General features: G+C 41.1%; 1 protein-coding gene across 2 annotated transcripts in view; it reads right to left on the reverse strand.

The window, feature by feature from the left end:
• Positions 1-17829, reverse strand: part of NCKAP1 (NCK associated protein 1) — a 124274-nt gene that overhangs the window by 53681 nt on the left and 52764 nt on the right. For both annotated transcript variants that reach the window (XM_089779788.1, XM_075933759.2), the window contains 6 exons: positions 16322-16378; positions 12966-13062; positions 12668-12774; positions 9969-10101; positions 3459-3540; positions 2056-2114 (listed from right to left, as the gene is read on the reverse strand). In XM_089779788.1, coding sequence (XP_089635914.1) covers positions 2056-2114; positions 3459-3540; positions 9969-10101; positions 12668-12774; positions 12966-13062; positions 16322-16378 — 535 coding nt within the window. The remainder of the gene's footprint in view (positions 1-2055; positions 2115-3458; positions 3541-9968; positions 10102-12667; positions 12775-12965; positions 13063-16321; positions 16379-17829) is intronic.

The following is a 17829-nucleotide window of genomic DNA, read 5'->3' on the forward strand; positions in this document are numbered from 1 at the left end:
CTACAGGGTAAAAGATACTTCATTTGACAACCTAACATCTCAGATTTGGATTTTTTACTGATTGGATAGAGAAGGGTTTTTATAAAAAGTTTATTTTTATTAAGGCTACTAATTAAGAGACATTAGTTCTTTTTAAAGTAAATAGTGTGCTGCAGCCAAATGCAATTACCTTTAAGAATGTGTTATTCTACTACTGTTACCGATGTTACTTGCGGAGGGAGTAAGTAATTTAAGAATTTCAATCATATTACATCTGCAACCAAAAAATATCCTAAGTCCAAACCCAAAAATGTCTTTGAGCTTGTGTTTTTACTTATGATAAAGAAGAACAGTTCCATGAAAAGGGAGACTGTTTTTCCAATCTTGTCTTTACAGCCTCTTTGCAAAGCTGAGGAAAACCAGGTTCTTTATGCTATCTTTAAAATACTCTCTCAGAAAGCTGACTGGCCAGCCACTTGACAATCTACAATTTTGTTCAAAAAATGCTTTCGAGAGCAGTGTAAGCAATAAAATCCTTAACAAGGGGGGTTAGGAATATTCTTCTCAATATTTGAAAGTCTACATTGATTTTGTTAAAAACCCATGTCTATGCCAAATTCCATTAAAACTATCTAATAGTCTAACATTTCTACGATACCCAGTATTTTTTTGCTTTGTTGTTTAAATAGTTCTGTGGAGTTACAATGTGAGGCTTAAACAGATGCAGTATTTCAGGGTAAGGAAAACTCTGCCTGTGCAAAGCTTGCATTTCAGTTTACATTTGTAAAAGTGCTTTGTAGGCTACTACAATTAAGGGTGTGATAAAACAGTTAAAAGTAGCGCTGTATATTGGCGAGGGACTATGTTATATATCAGTCACTCAACAGATTTATTTCCTCTTGTGTATTCAGAAATGCTTTTATTTATCCCAAAAACAAATGTGAGTTTTAATTATTTTAGAGAGCTATATTGTATTTTGGTTCATGCACCAAATATGTTAACTAAGTTCTAATGGTAGGGTTAACTTCTGACATTTCTTGCATTTAGGCAGATTCATTTAAGAGAAAAGCTGTACAAGTGTAAACCAAGATCAGAACTTCAAGCTAAGTATCTGTATTACTGACAAGAATGCAAGAGACCGAAAGAATGCAACTCTCAGATCAACGGTTGAGTTTCCCATGCTGACATTTATAGGAAAAATAGTTTGGGCGTTTCTAAACTAAGGAACCATGGAAACTAACAGAGAACATGATGACATATTTATAGTCACTTGTCAGGCAAAACCACATGTTAAGCTTCCCTTACATTTTACTAATGTGAATGCCACTAAGACAATAGTATAAATGGCATATCTAGTATCTGCTGACCTATCTGATGGACTATAATATAGTTGTTTACACTGGCACTTTGTCAATACAACTGGCCAAACTACACTGTGACTGAAGTATTTAGAGGCTTGAATTTTTATTTTTTAATTTTTAATTAAAACCCCTCAATTTTCTCTCTGATCTATAATAAATTCAAAGCTAGAGTAGACATTTCCTGACTGGAAGTGGCTTACTCCATTTGCAAAGCACTCTGTATTTTACAGAGTTATAGGACAAAATAATGATAAAATAACATTTGTCTATCCAATCTTGAAAAAATTGATTTTACAAAATATACCATTGTATAAAGTCAATTAAGGTGATCATATCTAAACATGAGTCCAATGTACAGTAACAGTTTTATCAGGTAGCAATATGTTGCACTGCAGTGTAAAAATAGCCTATAAATCTGTTTGGTTGAATCAGATACCAGTTTACTTCATGGTGAGTTAGGGTTTCAGTGTATGGTATTGGGTTCTTATACTTGAGTTTGAAACCATGTTAACTCTATTAGGTTTTTACAGGGGCATACACAGATAATATAAAAAGAATGAAAACAAAATACAACACGGGAGATCTACTTAAATTTTATTTTGGTAGCACTCTATCTTGGTGTCCTCCTTGCAGTCAAATAGGCAATATTAGATCATTTGAAGCCACAAATGCTCCTTGCACCATACATACAAAGTTACTTATATTTAAAACTTACCTGCAATCTAAACCAATCTAATCTCATTCCTCTGAAGTCAAATACCTCCCCATCTTCAACTGCATGAGAGAAAGAATATAAAGTATAAAATAAAATCTTTAAAAATTAAATATGAACACAAAAAGTGCACTCATTTTTGAAGGACAATTTAAATATCAATGCTCTTAATGATCACTTTCTTTAGAGATTAAGTTCAGATTTGTTCTCATAATTTTTTTAAAATTATTCCAATCCAGCATATATAATCATGGGAAGAAAACTGCCTTTGAGTGAATAAAGCATTCTTCTTTAGGAGTTAATAACACTCACTGTAAATGAAAAAGTGGAAATACAACAAGAATAAACACAAAAGTTCTCTCAAGCTGCAGCTACAAAAGCTTGTGTGTTTATCCTAAGCCAGATAAATAGATGATAAGACCAACATAACTGCTTTGCAGCCCTCTTCCTTATAGCCTAAGAGGTCAGGTTGCCTCTCCGGAAATGGACTCTGGTCCCATCAATGGAAGAAAAGCAGTAATACAATATACTGTAACCCTAGATTATGTGCACTGACAATGGTAACTGAAGATTGCACTGAATGAATCCTTTAGGTAAACAACATGCCTACCAGAAGTATTATTCACTGTACTTGAATCTGACATGCCACAACAAAACATTACCCTAACATGCCCACTAAATAATAAAGATGACATACATACTGCCCACTGTGCATTTTACACAGAGAGGACAATAATTTTTAATGATTCCAGAGCGCTATTATCCCACCATTTTTTCCTCTTCTTGCATTTAATCACTTTGATGTGTTGCAGCATTCCAAATTCTGTTCATTGAAATCAGTGGAATACCATGATATAACGAATACGCAACAGCAATAAAAGGCATTTTGCGTGATATAAAGGTTTCACTTCTAGGGATGTTAAATACCGCACAAGGGCTGCTCTTGCCCAGCTAGAGTGCCCTCTGCCACCTGGTTATCCTGGTTAAGGCATGTGCTCACTTAGTAACCAGTTAACCCTTTACATCCATACTCACTTCTGTTTAAGATTCCATTCTTTCCCATTTCAGCTGTGCGCCAGCAACAGCACGGTGAAATTTACTTGACTACTGAGTTTTGAAAATTAAAGATCAGAATCCCTTCCAGTAAATTTCCCACTGCTGAATGTGCTCTGATGTATCAATGAGATGGTATTATGAAGGACAACAGAAAACAAACAGGATGAAGGGGGAAGCAGAATGGAGACACGCAGCCACCATACAAAATGGGATTTAGATAAAAATATCTTGAGTTTGCCCCAGTTACTTGCTACAACTGATCCTAAAACACTAGAAAGCCTGATCATCAAGGTAACGGGGAGACAGCTTCAGTTGACCTTTGCTTGAGCTCTCTATCAGAACAGACTTACCTTGTTTCACACTCAGAGAAGTCATAGTGTTTACAAAGGAGGACATGATGATTGATTCATCTTCAGGGCACACTGAAAGATTCTACAACAATGGAAACACATCAGTGGCTTCACAGAAACAACAGCAAGGATAATCAAATCAACAAATTTCACAAATACACACTAGACAGAGTGAGACTTTAAAAAAAAAAAACTTAAAATAAAAGATAACTTTAAAGAACCAGAAAGCAAAATATCTTAGGAGACTAGTGTAAGTAGTGCTGGAAGCAGTGAACTTTTCCAAACTGTCCTTGGCCGGTGATGGAAAAAAAACAACAACATCACAGTCCCTACTGTAGCTGCAAATGGGTTTAGGCTATGTTTGAAAAATGCTCTGTTATTGTGAGCCTCCTAGGGAAAGGCCCGACACTCTCCAGTCTAGTCATTCATGCAATAGTCACTACACATTTTTCTGTTCTTAGTATTTTGTCAATCTAGACGGACACCTGTCTTCTCTGAATACAAGTGGGACCAGGTAAGTTGTAAGCCAGACTTTTAAACACTAGTTGACCACCTTGATTACCATTTAACTCCACTTCAACTATGATTTCAACATCTAAATGTTCATAAAACAGATATGATTTATATGAGTGGTTTTCGATCTGAAAAAAGTTGAAAACCAATAGTTTATACCATTTGAAAGAGGAGATACGAAGTTTTCAGAAAACATATAAAGTATTGGTTAACAGAGACAGCAGTTCTTGTAAACACTAAGATCATACTGCAATGGAAGACAAGCAAAATTGAAATTTTAAAAAATTCTGATTATGGTCAATATTCTTGGGTTTTCAACCAAGGTCCTAGAGTTTCAAAAGATACTGGATCTCACCATTTAAGCACCTCATCCTATCACTGTGTTTTTTGGTACTGGGCAAGGACTCAATGTAGTTGGCCCCAGGCCTCTACCAACTATTATTTTCATTCCCTCACTTCAGTTTGGCATTCATGGTTTATTCTTAATGTACATTTGTACAAATACTCAAAAGTCATTTACTGTGTCCAGGAAATCTCCTCTCAGGGGTCACAGATGCCAAAGTCAGAAAAAAAATGTAATTTACACCATTACTCCAGAGCATGCTGATGTGAAGAAATAAAAATAAATATAATTTATCTTTTCCAGATAATCGATAAGAATGATCTGATGACAGGTGCAAAACATAAGTAAGAATAAGATTAAACACCAGAAGCAATTACTCATTCTAAATCAATAATGTCAAATATTCACTTAGTTTTAAACAACACAATAAAAACAAATTTAAAAATGTAAACAACTGTGAAGGTTTATTTTTATTGCTTTTCACTATCAAATTCAATAATTACAACAGTATACACTCAACCTAATTATTTTAAACCTACAATATTCACCAAATCCAAATACCAGATGGACTCTCATGGACTGAAGTACAGATTAGCAAAATGTGAGCTCCATCTAGTGGTCACGCAAAAGTAAAATCCAAATACACTGTAGATTTCTATTTCATTACTTTGTCATATTCTAGGTGAAGAAAATGATTTGACTAATATTGTATTAATCATACTAATTTCCAACTTCATTGGAAACAAAATAATTTTCATGTTACCCATTCCAGTCCTGCAAGTTACTTTACTTGTCTGCTTTGCTTATTGCTTTGGAAAAACGGGTTGAACCTCTCTCATCCGGCAATATCTGTGGTCCAGCAGGACCACAGATGTTGCTGGACCAGAAAGCCCTAGGATCTCAGCAGCCTGGATAGCCCCCAGGACAGCAGAGTCCCGGCGGCCCCAGCAGTCCCAGAGTTGAGGGGGCAGCGGCAGCCGTGGGGCTGTGGAGCCCCAGAGCAGTGCAGTTCTGGGACTGCAGCAGTCCCAGTGCTCCAGCAGTCTCAGGGCTTCAGGGACAGCAGCCCCAGAAGTCCCAGGGCTGTAGTGGCAGCGGCAGCCTCACCAGCCCCGGCAGCAGGGGAGCCAGTAGCCATATGGTGAGGGGCAGTGGAACCCTCTGCTGATGGACCCTGGAGATCCTAGAGCAGTGGTCCCCAACACGGCGCCCGCGGGCGCCATGGTGCCTGCCGGGGTATTTGTGTGTGCCCGCCGAATGATCTAGGCTGGCCCCACCCCCGGTGCACGGATGGCCCCGGCCCCACAGCGCATGGCCCCAGCCCTAGGGGCAGCCCTGCTCCCGGGCGCACGGCGAGGCCCTGCCCCCGGACGCGCGGCGCGTGAGCGGCCCCCACCCCCAGCCGCTCTGAAAGGTTGTGGACCACTGGCCTACAGTCCATCAGCAGAGAAGTGGGATTGACCTTCCCTGATCCAGCAAACTCCCTCATTTGGGACCAGTCAGGTCCTGAGGGTGCTGGACCAGGGAGGTCCAACCTGCATAATTTTCTCAGTATTAGCATACTTAGTACTATTTATCTGGAAAATCAGGACCCTGTCTCTCTCTGAATCACCTGGTGATGTCTGATTCTGACTTCTGTTGTATTGCCAACCCATGCCCCTAGCAATGAATGAAAGTCACTTTCCAAATATACATACACAGACGCATCTGTGTGTGCATTTTCTTGTCCCGCTGACAAACAAATCTCCTAATCATCAGCTCCCTTGATCTGAGATTTTGACCATCCATGCTGTGCAGCCATGGCCACTGGTATTTTAGGTATTGCTACTCTGATAAAATAAACAGATTTTTCTTGTGGTACCTCTGCATTCCATGTCCTAGTGGCCTGTCCCAAGCAGAGAAAGGTGCTTTACAGGCAGGAGATATGACACCAGTGAAGAACCTCATCTCCAGTCACATATACTTCAACAAACTCCTTCGGAGCAGATGGGAGAACTTGAGGAACCTGCGTCAAAGCACTGAGGTTCTTTGTTTGTATCCTTTCATGAGCCAGTGAAGACAGATATTTTACTTGGCTTATGATGTGCCCAGGCTCTATGATATCAAATATGGAGAAACTTCAACCTAACAGGCACTGAGCACTATCACATCCAGTAGGGATGAGAACCAGAGCCACCTCACATGGCTCTTAACTACATTTAAAAGGCCGAGCTGCAGCTGTCCCAGAGCTCGTGTCAGTCCCGGCTCGTGCCGCCCCCAGGAGCTAGCCCCCTTATCGATTAATCAAGTAGTCAATGGAAATTCCATCAACTATTCAATTAGCTTATTAACCACTACTTAACATTCCTAAATGGAACCGTACAAAATGTAGGTAAAAGTCCTTGCCTGTGAATTAGGAAAGGTATTTATGGACATCAGTGTCCATCTGTATAGTACTGGGGTTGTCTCCCATGTAAAACAAAGAGCAACTTAGTAGGCAGAGGTATTGTAAAGAGTTCCATACACTGTAGGTTGCTCTAAGCACTCCTGTGATGGGCAGAAATCAGTGGAGTTTGTTTGCCGTTTGCTCCTTTGCTGTCAGAAATTTCTCTCAAGACATTTGTAGTTCCACACCTAAAATTTCCCCAACCCATAAGACAAAATGTCTTTCCTTGCTCTCTAAATTACAACACTGATAGGACACTCAGAATCCACTGAAGTTAATAGGAGTTTTGCTGTTGCTGGAAATCCTGTCCCAGGATTTCTTTCTAGTTGAGCTGGAGCCATATTTTACTACAGGCAGTCCCCGGGTTACGTACAAGATAGGGACTGTAGGTTTGTTCTTAAGTTGAATCTGTATGTAAGTCGGAACTGGCGTCCAGATTCAGCTGCTGCTGAAACTGACCGCCAGTTCTGACTTACATACAGATTCAACTTAAGAACCCCAAGCTTCCCCAAGTCAGCTGCTGCTGAAACTGATCAGCGCTGATTCCAGGAAGCCTGGGGCAGAGCAACTCTGCCTCGGGCTTCCTGTAGTCAGCGCTGGTCAGTTTCAGCAGCGGCTGACTTGGGGACGCCTGGGGCAGAGCAGCTGGGGTGCTGCTGGGTTGCTCCAGTAGCACCGCTCCTCGGCGCTACTGGACCAACCCAGCAGCATCCCAGCTGCTCTGCCCCAGGCGTCCTGATTCAACCACTGCTGAAACTGACCAGCAGCGGCTGAATCAGGACGCCTGGGGCAGAGCAGCTGGGGTGCTGCAGGGTTGGTCCAGTAGTGCCCAGAGCGGGTGCTGCAGGACCAATCCGCAGCGCCCCAGCTGCTCTGCTCCAGGGTCCAAAACAAAAGCCTGGTCTGCTGGGGGGTGGGGCCCACTATCCGCGCCCCCGCCCCCCGCAGCAGACCAGGGACACGGGCAGCAGAGCAGCAGCGGGGTGCCGCGCCTCTGAGGCTTTGCTCTGGCAAAGTCTCAGAGGCGCGGGACCCCCCCCCCCGGCTGCGGCTTCAGTCCCGGTGCCTGTGGTCTGCTGGGGACCGTCCCCAGCAGACCACAGGCACCTGGTCTCAAGCTGCAGCAGCGGCAGTTCCCGCGCTCCTGAGGCTTTGCTCTGGCAAAGCCTCAGAAGCGCGGGAACCCTCCCGGTGCCCCTGGTCTGCTGGAGACGGTCTCCAGCAGACCAGGGGCACCGGAGCAGCTTACGAACGGGGCTCTCTCGCCCCGGAGCTCGCAGGTAGCAATCCGCTACCTCGACCTCCGGGGCGGGAGCCCCGTTCGTAAGTGCGGATCCGACGTAAGTCGGATCCACGTAAGTCAGGGACTGCCTGTATATCGGATTTGTTTAGAGTCCAAAGAGTATACAGGGTCCTTTCAGAAGACAGTTTTATGACAAGGGCTTTTTAGACAAACCAAGTGACATAAGAGCTGAATCCCTCTGCATGCGCTTGTGTGATGTAGTGGGGGTGCTGTCTGCTCTGTAACCCAGGGTTCCCTTGAGCTGTGATGTGCGATTCCCACTGACTCACCCACATGTGTATTGGCCCAGACACCTAGTCCCAACCTGAGCAGTTAGCAAAGCTCTTCCCAGGGGAAGAGATAAAGGAAGGGAGGTGGAGACCAACACCTGACTGGGGGGCAGGGTCTGGGAGCGAGGCAGTTTCTGGCTGGGAAACACAAAGGGAACAGACTAAGCTGAGTGCTGAGGGCGATGGACTCCCTAACCCAAGGGGTCTGAGGCATCCTGGCCCCGACTCCTGTAACCACATCATGTCTATGCTGTGCTGTATCCAGGAGAAGCAATAAACTCTCTCTATTCTACTGGTTGGCGGAGTTTGTTCTTGCTGCTACAGGGGTGCAGGATCAGGATAGCTTCCATGTTTACCACAAGTGTGAAGCCCTTTTCCCCTGCTACAAATGACCCTCAAGATAATACAGTAGAGCGTGCTCAAAAACTATCCCCTAACTCTCATTCCAAAAAACAAATAAAAATCACCCACACAGACATTATTACCATCTCATCTCGTCTGGGGAAGAGAAATAGAGAAAATTTGGGTAAAGCAACTTTTGACAATATCTACAGTGCTCAGATTTTCCTGATATTGTCCAATCTAGAGGTAGGGGAGAGATTCTACCAGCATAATTTGTCAGCTTCTTGCTGATAAAGGACAAGAACTAAGAGGTCACAGAGATTTTATTAGATCGGTTAGCTGTCTTTGATACTGATGATCATTAAATGTTTCTGACATGGTCATGCTATCTATTGGAGGATGGATGGCACATATCTGGAGTCAATCCTGAAGTTAATGTTGAATAACAGGGTCATCTATCCCAACAGCAGGCTTATAAAGGGGCCAGGGAGTATCATCCATCTCGCCCTCCTATTCAGCATGTTTGTGAAGTAGCACAGGGTCAAGGGATTTCCATTATGTTGATAAACTATACCTCATAACTACACTCAGGGCAGCAATTGAGGGCACTGTGGTGCTTTCCAGAGATCTTATAAACAAGAAATATCACAAAGGAAAAAAAAATACTTTCAAAATCTAATCAGAAGCATCTGAGCATCACTAGACGCATCAAGCTTTATAACTCTATGTGGACAAATACAATCAAACATGTTGAAGTGAGATCAGAAGCAATAAGGCATAAAAGAATATTAGTCCTGAGGAGAATAGTCAAGGGAACTGTTCAGAGATGCTGAAAATACAGCTGAAAAACCTAAAGCATGTACATAATCTAGACACTAACAGTTCTTTTTTCACACTGAGTGAAGCAAGAATAGGCCATGGACTGGTGAAGTGGTTCCACAGTTTTACAACTCTGAAACTACAGGAGGTCTTGCCAGTGAGCTGATGAAAGAAGAAGCAGAAGTCTTAACCTAGTTCAGTTTGTACCTTTAGCTGAATATAGAGATTTTTTGCAGTTAATTAAAAAAACCTTCTAAAATTACCTGTTGTAACAGTAACGAGCTAAGCAAAGCTCAATCTTTATAGCACAAAGCTGAACCATGAGCTAATTTGTTTCGTTTTATTTTACTGTATGTATTATTTCAGCATCACAAATGCAGCCAAGTTCTAAACAAATGAGATGCATTTCTAGTTACCACATCAGAGACAATGCTAAACAAGCTCTTTTGCAAACCTGCACATGATTACAAAAAACAATGAACAAATGGCCTCTCACCTGCACAAGTTCATTTAAGACCACAGCATCAAAACCTGAGAGATACTGCACATAATACCTCTGCATCACTGGTCCATATTTTCGCACATGAGCTCTGAGCTCTTCCATGTAGAAGATCAGTTCAGCTATGTGCCTTGGGAAGCAAAAAAGGTAAAAGATTATAAATACGGAAACCTACCCTTATTGAAAGAGCCCTTTCCACTAGTGTGAAACACTTGTTTGCAAAGAAGTTAGAATGATTTATTAGCTTTAAGCTTTTAAAAATATTCTTAATTTTAGTGGAGGCTTTCAGTGAGAAGGGAGAACAAAGAACAATATTCATTTCACCTGGTAGATTTGAGTTTGTAAGGAGCCACCAATAGGACAAAAGGGTAAAAACATGAAACTCTGGCCCCAAAGGAATGCTTTTAGCTTCAACTCCAGAGAAGCTCTCCTCTACCATTAGCATCCCATTTGAAATTTCTGTAGCATTTACAAATCAAATTGATTAATTTGTGGAATACGACAATTAATTACAAAGGTAAGAACTCCATGTTAAAAATCCTCCCTATGAAAACAAATCTCTTTGCGATCAATGTTTCCTTATTAGCTGGGTGCTAGTCTGGAAACAGGCTATCCCAAGCAGTACCCACAACGGATGATATTATACAAAGAATCAGGAAGCAGCACTATCTTAGGGCATCTCTACACCACAAATGCTATAACTTCTGATGCATCACTGTAGCACTGCAGTGTAGAGATCCACTACAGTGGGTGGGTGGGGGGGAGAGAAGGAGGAGCAGGGACGGTTCAACCATATGCATAATTAATTCACCTCCCCAATAAGCAGTAGGTAATTCAGTGGAAAAATTCTTCTGTCAGCCTAGCGCAGTCTACCCTGGAAGGTTAGATCAAATTTTCTAGCACTCAAGGGTGTAGATATTTCACAGCCCCAAACGATGGGGTAGACTTAATTTTTTAGCATAAACCTTGCCTTAGATTATGGCTCCCAGTATTATCTGAAAACCATATCTGTTAATGTGTTAAACATCCACTTAATTTCAAAGGAAGCTGTGAACTGAATGCCAACCAGTTATTTGGTAGAATTAATCCACAGAGATTTTCTATTCTACCCAAAAGGGTAGAAGATGTATGGGTGCTTAGTATACCTCTTTAATACATAAGAAGTTCATTCTGCTAGGATGTAAAGGCCTCTCCTCACACCTGGAGCTACTGAACAGAACAAAAACTGACTTGCAAAAGCCAGATGGCGAAATAACTAGAATTTTAAGGTCGTAGTCTAGAATTTTAACTAGACAAATCTAGGTTATGGCACATGTAAGATAACACAAAGTATGTTTATGGTAAATTTGTTTGATTTTAAGAGAACTAGGATCACAAGGAATGGCTACCTAAAAACAAGTAGACTGACACCAAAGATTTGAGAAAAGGAGCAAAAGTCCATGCAATGTTGTATTCCATCTCCATACAAGAATTACCCAGCAAGGACTTGATGTCAGGTTCTCCATCACCCTCAGACCTAGACAGTGAAGGGCTAGAGACACAATGGACTCTCCTCAAACACTGAGGGCTAAGGGCCATGTAGTTAACATTGATCACACGGGATTAAGCTTCCACTCACCAGGGTAATTTTTCCTAGATAGGGTGATAAATTTCAGGTGGGTATGTTTCTTGGTATTAGCATTATAGAGATCTGTTACAGCTCTCTCCCCCCCCCATAAATCAGGCCTCTACATGTAATTTTTCTAGTATTCCATGGACTCCGTGTATAAAATTTGGTGGAGGAAAAATGGGTTAACAACTAATGGGTGTTACCACGGTGTTATTAGGATAAATCTTATCTCATTTTCTCTCTCTCAAAACCTGTGGAATCAAGTGAATGTGACAGATCAGCTGAATCTCTCCAGTGGATGGAGAATAGATCACTGTTCGAATGTCAAGGTTTCCTACTCCAGATGTAGATCACAGAAAGCTCAATCTTCACTGTTGTGAAGAGATTCATGGTTAGCTTGCCCTTCTGAGAACAGACCTTCAAAAAACTTTTCATTCAGTCTTCATTCTCATGGAAGAAGATATTCCCAGTGTAGCTAGTCCACTTGAAGACTGAGAAATTCCCTGGATTGACTAATAGAGAGCTGGAGCTCTTCCCCCCCCCCAAGTCCATCAGAATCATTTCTTTATCCAGTGTCTTGCTCCCACCTTGCTTGTTTATATATGACATTTTGTACAAGAGCATTAGAGCTATCTGATTTAACATTAATCACTTGAACTTCTCCGTAGGATTGGGGTATTCATAGTTTTACAATGCAAGGTAAGCTTAAGACTAATTTATAGCTATATAATTTTCTGTTACAGTGATTCAAGGAAAAGTATGAGTAGCTGGTTTACACAAACTAAGAATAGTCCAGTTTTTCCTATCTCAACTGTTTCCAACATCAGGTAACGTTTTGAATTAATTTTTACATTAAAAGCTCAACTTACGATACAAAGTTTTAAGTTGTCATTAAAAAGTGTCAGTTTTTGGCTGAAAATGTCAGTTTGGGTTTTAAATTAAAAGTTGAATTTTACCACTTTTTTGAACAGGCCTAAATCATGAATATACACATGATTCCTGTACAGGAAGTCTTACTTTCAAATATATATTCCCTGTTAATTCTGCATAAAAATTTAAAGTACCCCACTAAATATTGTTAACCTACTTATCTATGAAATCATCTGCACTCTTCTTAGGCATGTTATCTGCATGGCGAAGAAGCCAAATAATTTCATCACGAGCAAAGGATAATGCCATAAATACAAAAAGTGCCTAGAAAAGAAAAACATACCAATTATTTTGTGCACAGCAATAGACAATTTGTTCCTAAATATAGCAACTTGAATGCATAGCTCTTACCCTTTTAAAATAGCATTTTTCCAAGACACATTAAAAATTAGATAAGATGGTAGAAAGAAAATGTAAGAGGCTACATACCCATCAAAAGTAACTACTGCAATTACCTTGGGACCTAACAAGCCTGGCTGATCGGACAGAACAGTAGCTAGCTCTTTCAGTGCAGACCGTAAAAACTTGCGTCTTTCTCTGTGCATTGATCCACTATATTAAAACAAAGAATGAAATTAATTTTAGTCATCAATATCTGATATTAGCTACTATGAATTGATCTGGGCAAGATTTAATTTAAAAATAAAAGTGTCTCGGTCTGAATATTTGCAGCTCATATTTCACCAATTCAAAGAAAATTTTAATAAATGAAAACATGAGTCTGGTTAAAAAAAGTCATCTTTATTACTAACTCTTTAAATAATTAAAAAGTTTAAAATAGTCTACTCTTTGCAACTTGTATTTCACCTCAAGTTTCAAAACATTTACTTTGAATTTTCATGTACAAGCATAACAATGCTATATTGTAAAAATCTCAAAAAATGCAGGGGCAAATATGTAAAAATTGTCACTTGAACATTTATTTTTGTTAAATAAACCTAAATTTGGGGCATAAGATATTTGTCATTTTCCTTGATAATGTATTATTTATAAATTATTATTAAAGAAGATTTTAAAGAAACACAAAAGCTTGTCATCTGCCAAGTGCAGAATACAGTATTTCTCTTAAACAGCTGATTACAGTACAACACCCATCAGAAAACGGAGCTAAATTTCCTGAATTACATGCATATTTGCTATGCTGCAAATTCTTTGTAATGGAAACACTCCAATAAAACTTTGCACTTCGCAGATAAGTAGCAGGAAATTATTTTCAGCTGTGTTTTAAAAAGAAAAAAAGCTGAGTTTTTAAAAGTCTAATTCACCCTTAAAAGTCAAACCTGTAGATCGTGATTACACTTGAAGCTCTTCATTCTAGCGGAAAACAGGGCATGCTGAATTAAAGATTTTGCCAGGCTAGGAAGGGCACTGCAGGATTTGGATGTGGGGGGCTTTCCTGCAACCCCACTTCTAGGGGCGCACATGGCTCTACACTCCCCGTTGCTCCTGGGCTTTACCCCCACCACTATGGGAATGGTGGGGAAAAGCCTCAGGGAAACAGCTCTGCACACTGCCGATTCCCCAGCTGGGGAGAAGATGGAACAGCAGTGCGCACCCTCCTCTCCACCATGGGTGTTCCCAAATTAGGAATACCCAGAATAGAGAGGTGTAAGTGTAGTACATGTTTTAAGTATGCTATGCTCCCATTTATCTGAATGAAGATGGGCAACACTGAATTTTTGGATAACCAGCAGTGTTATTCTGAGGTAGACTGTAGCTGCAGACTTGGAAGCAGAGAAGGTCCAAGCACACCTAGAAGTTGCAGGCTCAAGTATCACACAGGAGCGATGCTTCACTCAATTAGCCTCTGTTTTTGCTTTTCTGAGCTATGAGCTAATGAATGGCAGAACTCTGTCCCTCCTCCCCCACATATTCCACCTGTCTGGGTCCTCAGGCTGCCTCTGAGCATCTGTGTCTGGACCCACAGTGATAACTGTTATCAATAAGACAACCCTCACCCTGCCGGCTTCATTCTGGTCATTCGGAGGACTGTCCCACTTGAAGGGTTTCGTGGGGTATTCCTCCAAGAGAAGATGAGGATATAAAATAAGAGACAGTGACCTATGTATTACTTCTCCATCTCTACTCATAGCAGCAAGACTGAAAGACAAAGAACTGTCACTGAACTGGAGGAGTGGTTCTAACTCAAAGGCTTTCCAGTTAGTATGGACTGCTGAAAGTTTTGGGTATGAGAAATCTTTTTGCTTTCAAATCTCATTTAGCTTGGTGCAGTTTAGAAAATAGCCTGGGTATTTACTTGTTATTCCTTTTGTAACGAATTCTGACTTTTATTCCTTTACTATTCATCAATTAAAATCTCTCTCTAGTTAATAAACTTTTCATTTTTTTCTCTAAATCAGTGTGCTCTAATTAAAGTGTTTGGGGAATCACTACTCAGGTTAACGGTGGGGAGTCCTGAAATGTGCAAGATGCACATTTGTGGGTGCAGAGCTAAGGCTCTGTGGGATGCCAGCTCAGCCTCTGTCTGCAGGGAACTCGGACTCCCAGCTGACAGGGGCTGCTGTCCCGGAGCAGCCTCTATTCTTGGCAGGCCTAAGTTCAGAGGCATCAGTGCAAGGCAGTAGTCGGGAGCCAGTTTTTATGCCGGGTGATACAGGCGGCAGTGCAGAGTGGCAGAGGGCTCCTTAGGAGTGGAGCCGGGAGCGCACTGGCTGCCAGCCCAGCCCCCAGGGACTATCGAGTAATCATGTAACTGCCAAGTTTCGATGCGGTTACCTGATTATTCAATTAATTGACATCTAACATCACTATCCATTACTATCAACTTCACCTATTTTCCGCGCACGCGCGTATCACACCTACACAACTGCCTTCACTTCCACTCAAACACACTTTCTGTAACCAATACCACTTTCCTCCTGAATCCTGGCTTTCTGTGCATCTATAAAAATGTACTTAAATATTCCCATTTCCCTCAGGCAAAGCTATCGAGTGCAGAGAAGGTCAGGTGCAAGACCAGTGAGATGCCAGAAGGTTACTGTGCACTTGCTGAGTGAGGGATGGCAGACTGAGTTGTGGTGCATGGGCACAGCTGGTGGTGCACTACTACAGCTAGGGGGCAGAAATGGTTGAGGTACACTAGTCAATAATTTGACCTCTGGTGCTGGTAATTTTTTTTTTTAAAGAGTTAGGATTTCTCAGGGTTTCTCTCCTCAAAACTACTGGCTCAAATGACTCCAAATTTGGGTCACAGACCTTAACTTACACTTCTTGAGATACATTACATTTCTAAGAAATCCAACTAAATAGATCAGTTTTTAAGAACTTAGAAAAGCTCATCTCTGAACAAGTGTCATGACATGATCTTAACTATTGCGGTGGTCCTGTGCCAGTGTTAAGTGTTTACTCAGCTACAACTATTCAAATATTAAAACATCATAGTCCATGTTTTATTTACAATAGTTTTCTGCTTGAAAAAGCTCAATGAAATAAAGAATATAAAGCTATATTTAGCTCTCACTTAATAGGACTCCAATAATTCATTTGACTTTAGGCAAACTTTATGAGCAAAAATGTCAATTAAGGACTTCATTCATATAGAAGTTTGAGGTTGTTTTAAACAGCAGAAGACAAGAAGATTCCTTTCTCCAGCAGGAAAAAGAAAATGCCAAGAACAAGCACAGTTCAACAGCAAATTGTCATTAGTTCAGTATAAAGTCCCATTAAAATGAACTCAGGAGAAGAAAAAAAAATGGTTAACTATTTTTTTTGTTTTAGACTTTTTTACAAATGTAAGCAGTACTCAAATTTGAAAATCCATAGTATGTGTGATTTTATATAAGATACTTACGAGTGTGATACAGCAGCTTCTTTGCACTCTCTTATGTCATTAATACGTTTGTTGTAGCTGCAAGTAAAAACCAGTGAAATGTCAACAAGCATTAAGCCAGAGAAAGAACTAGGGCCCTATACTCTCTGTAGTTCCACACCAAAGGGAATTTGCTGTGGATAAAGATTACCTTGCCCTGATTTATGAGACAAGCCACTGGACATTAAAAGAAAACCATCCTTGATCAGTTTCCTGAGTTTCTTATATATTTTATATTTATCCTTTTTAGCCTTGATTATCTGAGATACCAGACCTGTAAACATCATTAAAATTTATTGAAATGCATCTTTCCTCACTGTGAAATGCTGAATTTCAGTATTTTAGCGGCTGACAATGCAAAAATTACTGCAGAGAGCTGCAGCTTTTAAATAACTAACATTATCCTCACCCCGAATCCCTCCCAGATGGGTAAAGCACATTGATCATGACTCTGACAACTTTTGAAAACCCAAAGTATTCAGTTAGATCAGCAGCCAAATCATTTCTGAATTGACATGAAAATAAGGGGACAATATTCAGAAAAACTAAGACTATGACTACACTACACCGCTTACAACAATGCAGAGGCACCAATTCTTAAGCGATGCTCTTATCTATACTTATCTAGAAGGTAGAATTAAGAGACAATGCCAGCTGCTGGCATCGACATACCTTAATTTGACCTTCGACACCATCTCCACAGTGGGAAGTTGACAAGAGCAAATGAATGGAGCAGTACTGGCATCAGGGGCGTATATGCCCTCAGTTTTCTACTTAGTGGGTCTTCACTAAACCCGCTAAATCAAACTCTAGAAGATCAACTTCTGCAGTGCCGATCTTCCCGGTAGGAAAGAATAGGGATGTTAGCATGTAGCCATTTAAATGATTAAACAATAAGCTTACTTATCGGTTAATCCAAACTGTTACATGCAACCTTCTTCACCTCCACACTTCCTACAAGGAGAAGTGTGAGGGGGAAGTGGGAGATGGTGTGCTAGCTCCACATGAGTACTGGATCTCATGGAGCTGCCTTCCCTCCCCATCCCCATGCTGCTGCTGCCTCTGAAGGGGAAAGGGGCAGGCGGGAGCCAGTACATGCAGGAAGCTGGCTCCCCATGGGTAACCGCTACCATGGAGTCACCTGTTCCCCCCACCCAACATTTTTTATCAGCAGCAGCGTGGGAGGGAAGAGGGGGGAGAGGGCACGCAAGTGGGAGCTGGTCATCATGGGGAGCGAATTTTTAAACCAGCTCCCCTCATGGACAGGCCCCACCTGCCATCCCACTCTGCTGCCTCTGATACAGTGGCTAAAAATTGTTGAGGCTACAAGATTACTAAAATACATGACATCTACCATCCCTAGTAAGACGTGGCCAAAGTGAACAAGAGAAAGCTTTTCTGTTGAGTTCTGCAAACAGCAGTAGCTATATGAGTAGAAGAAGCTTTCCCACTGACATAGCACTGTCTGCACCAGCACCTAGGTCAGTGTA

Source organism: Pelodiscus sinensis, chromosome 7, assembly GCF_052426305.1.
Source record: "Pelodiscus sinensis isolate ZL-2025 chromosome 7, ASM5242630v1, whole genome shotgun sequence".
In the NCBI taxonomy this organism is placed as follows: domain Eukaryota; kingdom Metazoa; phylum Chordata; order Testudines; family Trionychidae; genus Pelodiscus; species Pelodiscus sinensis.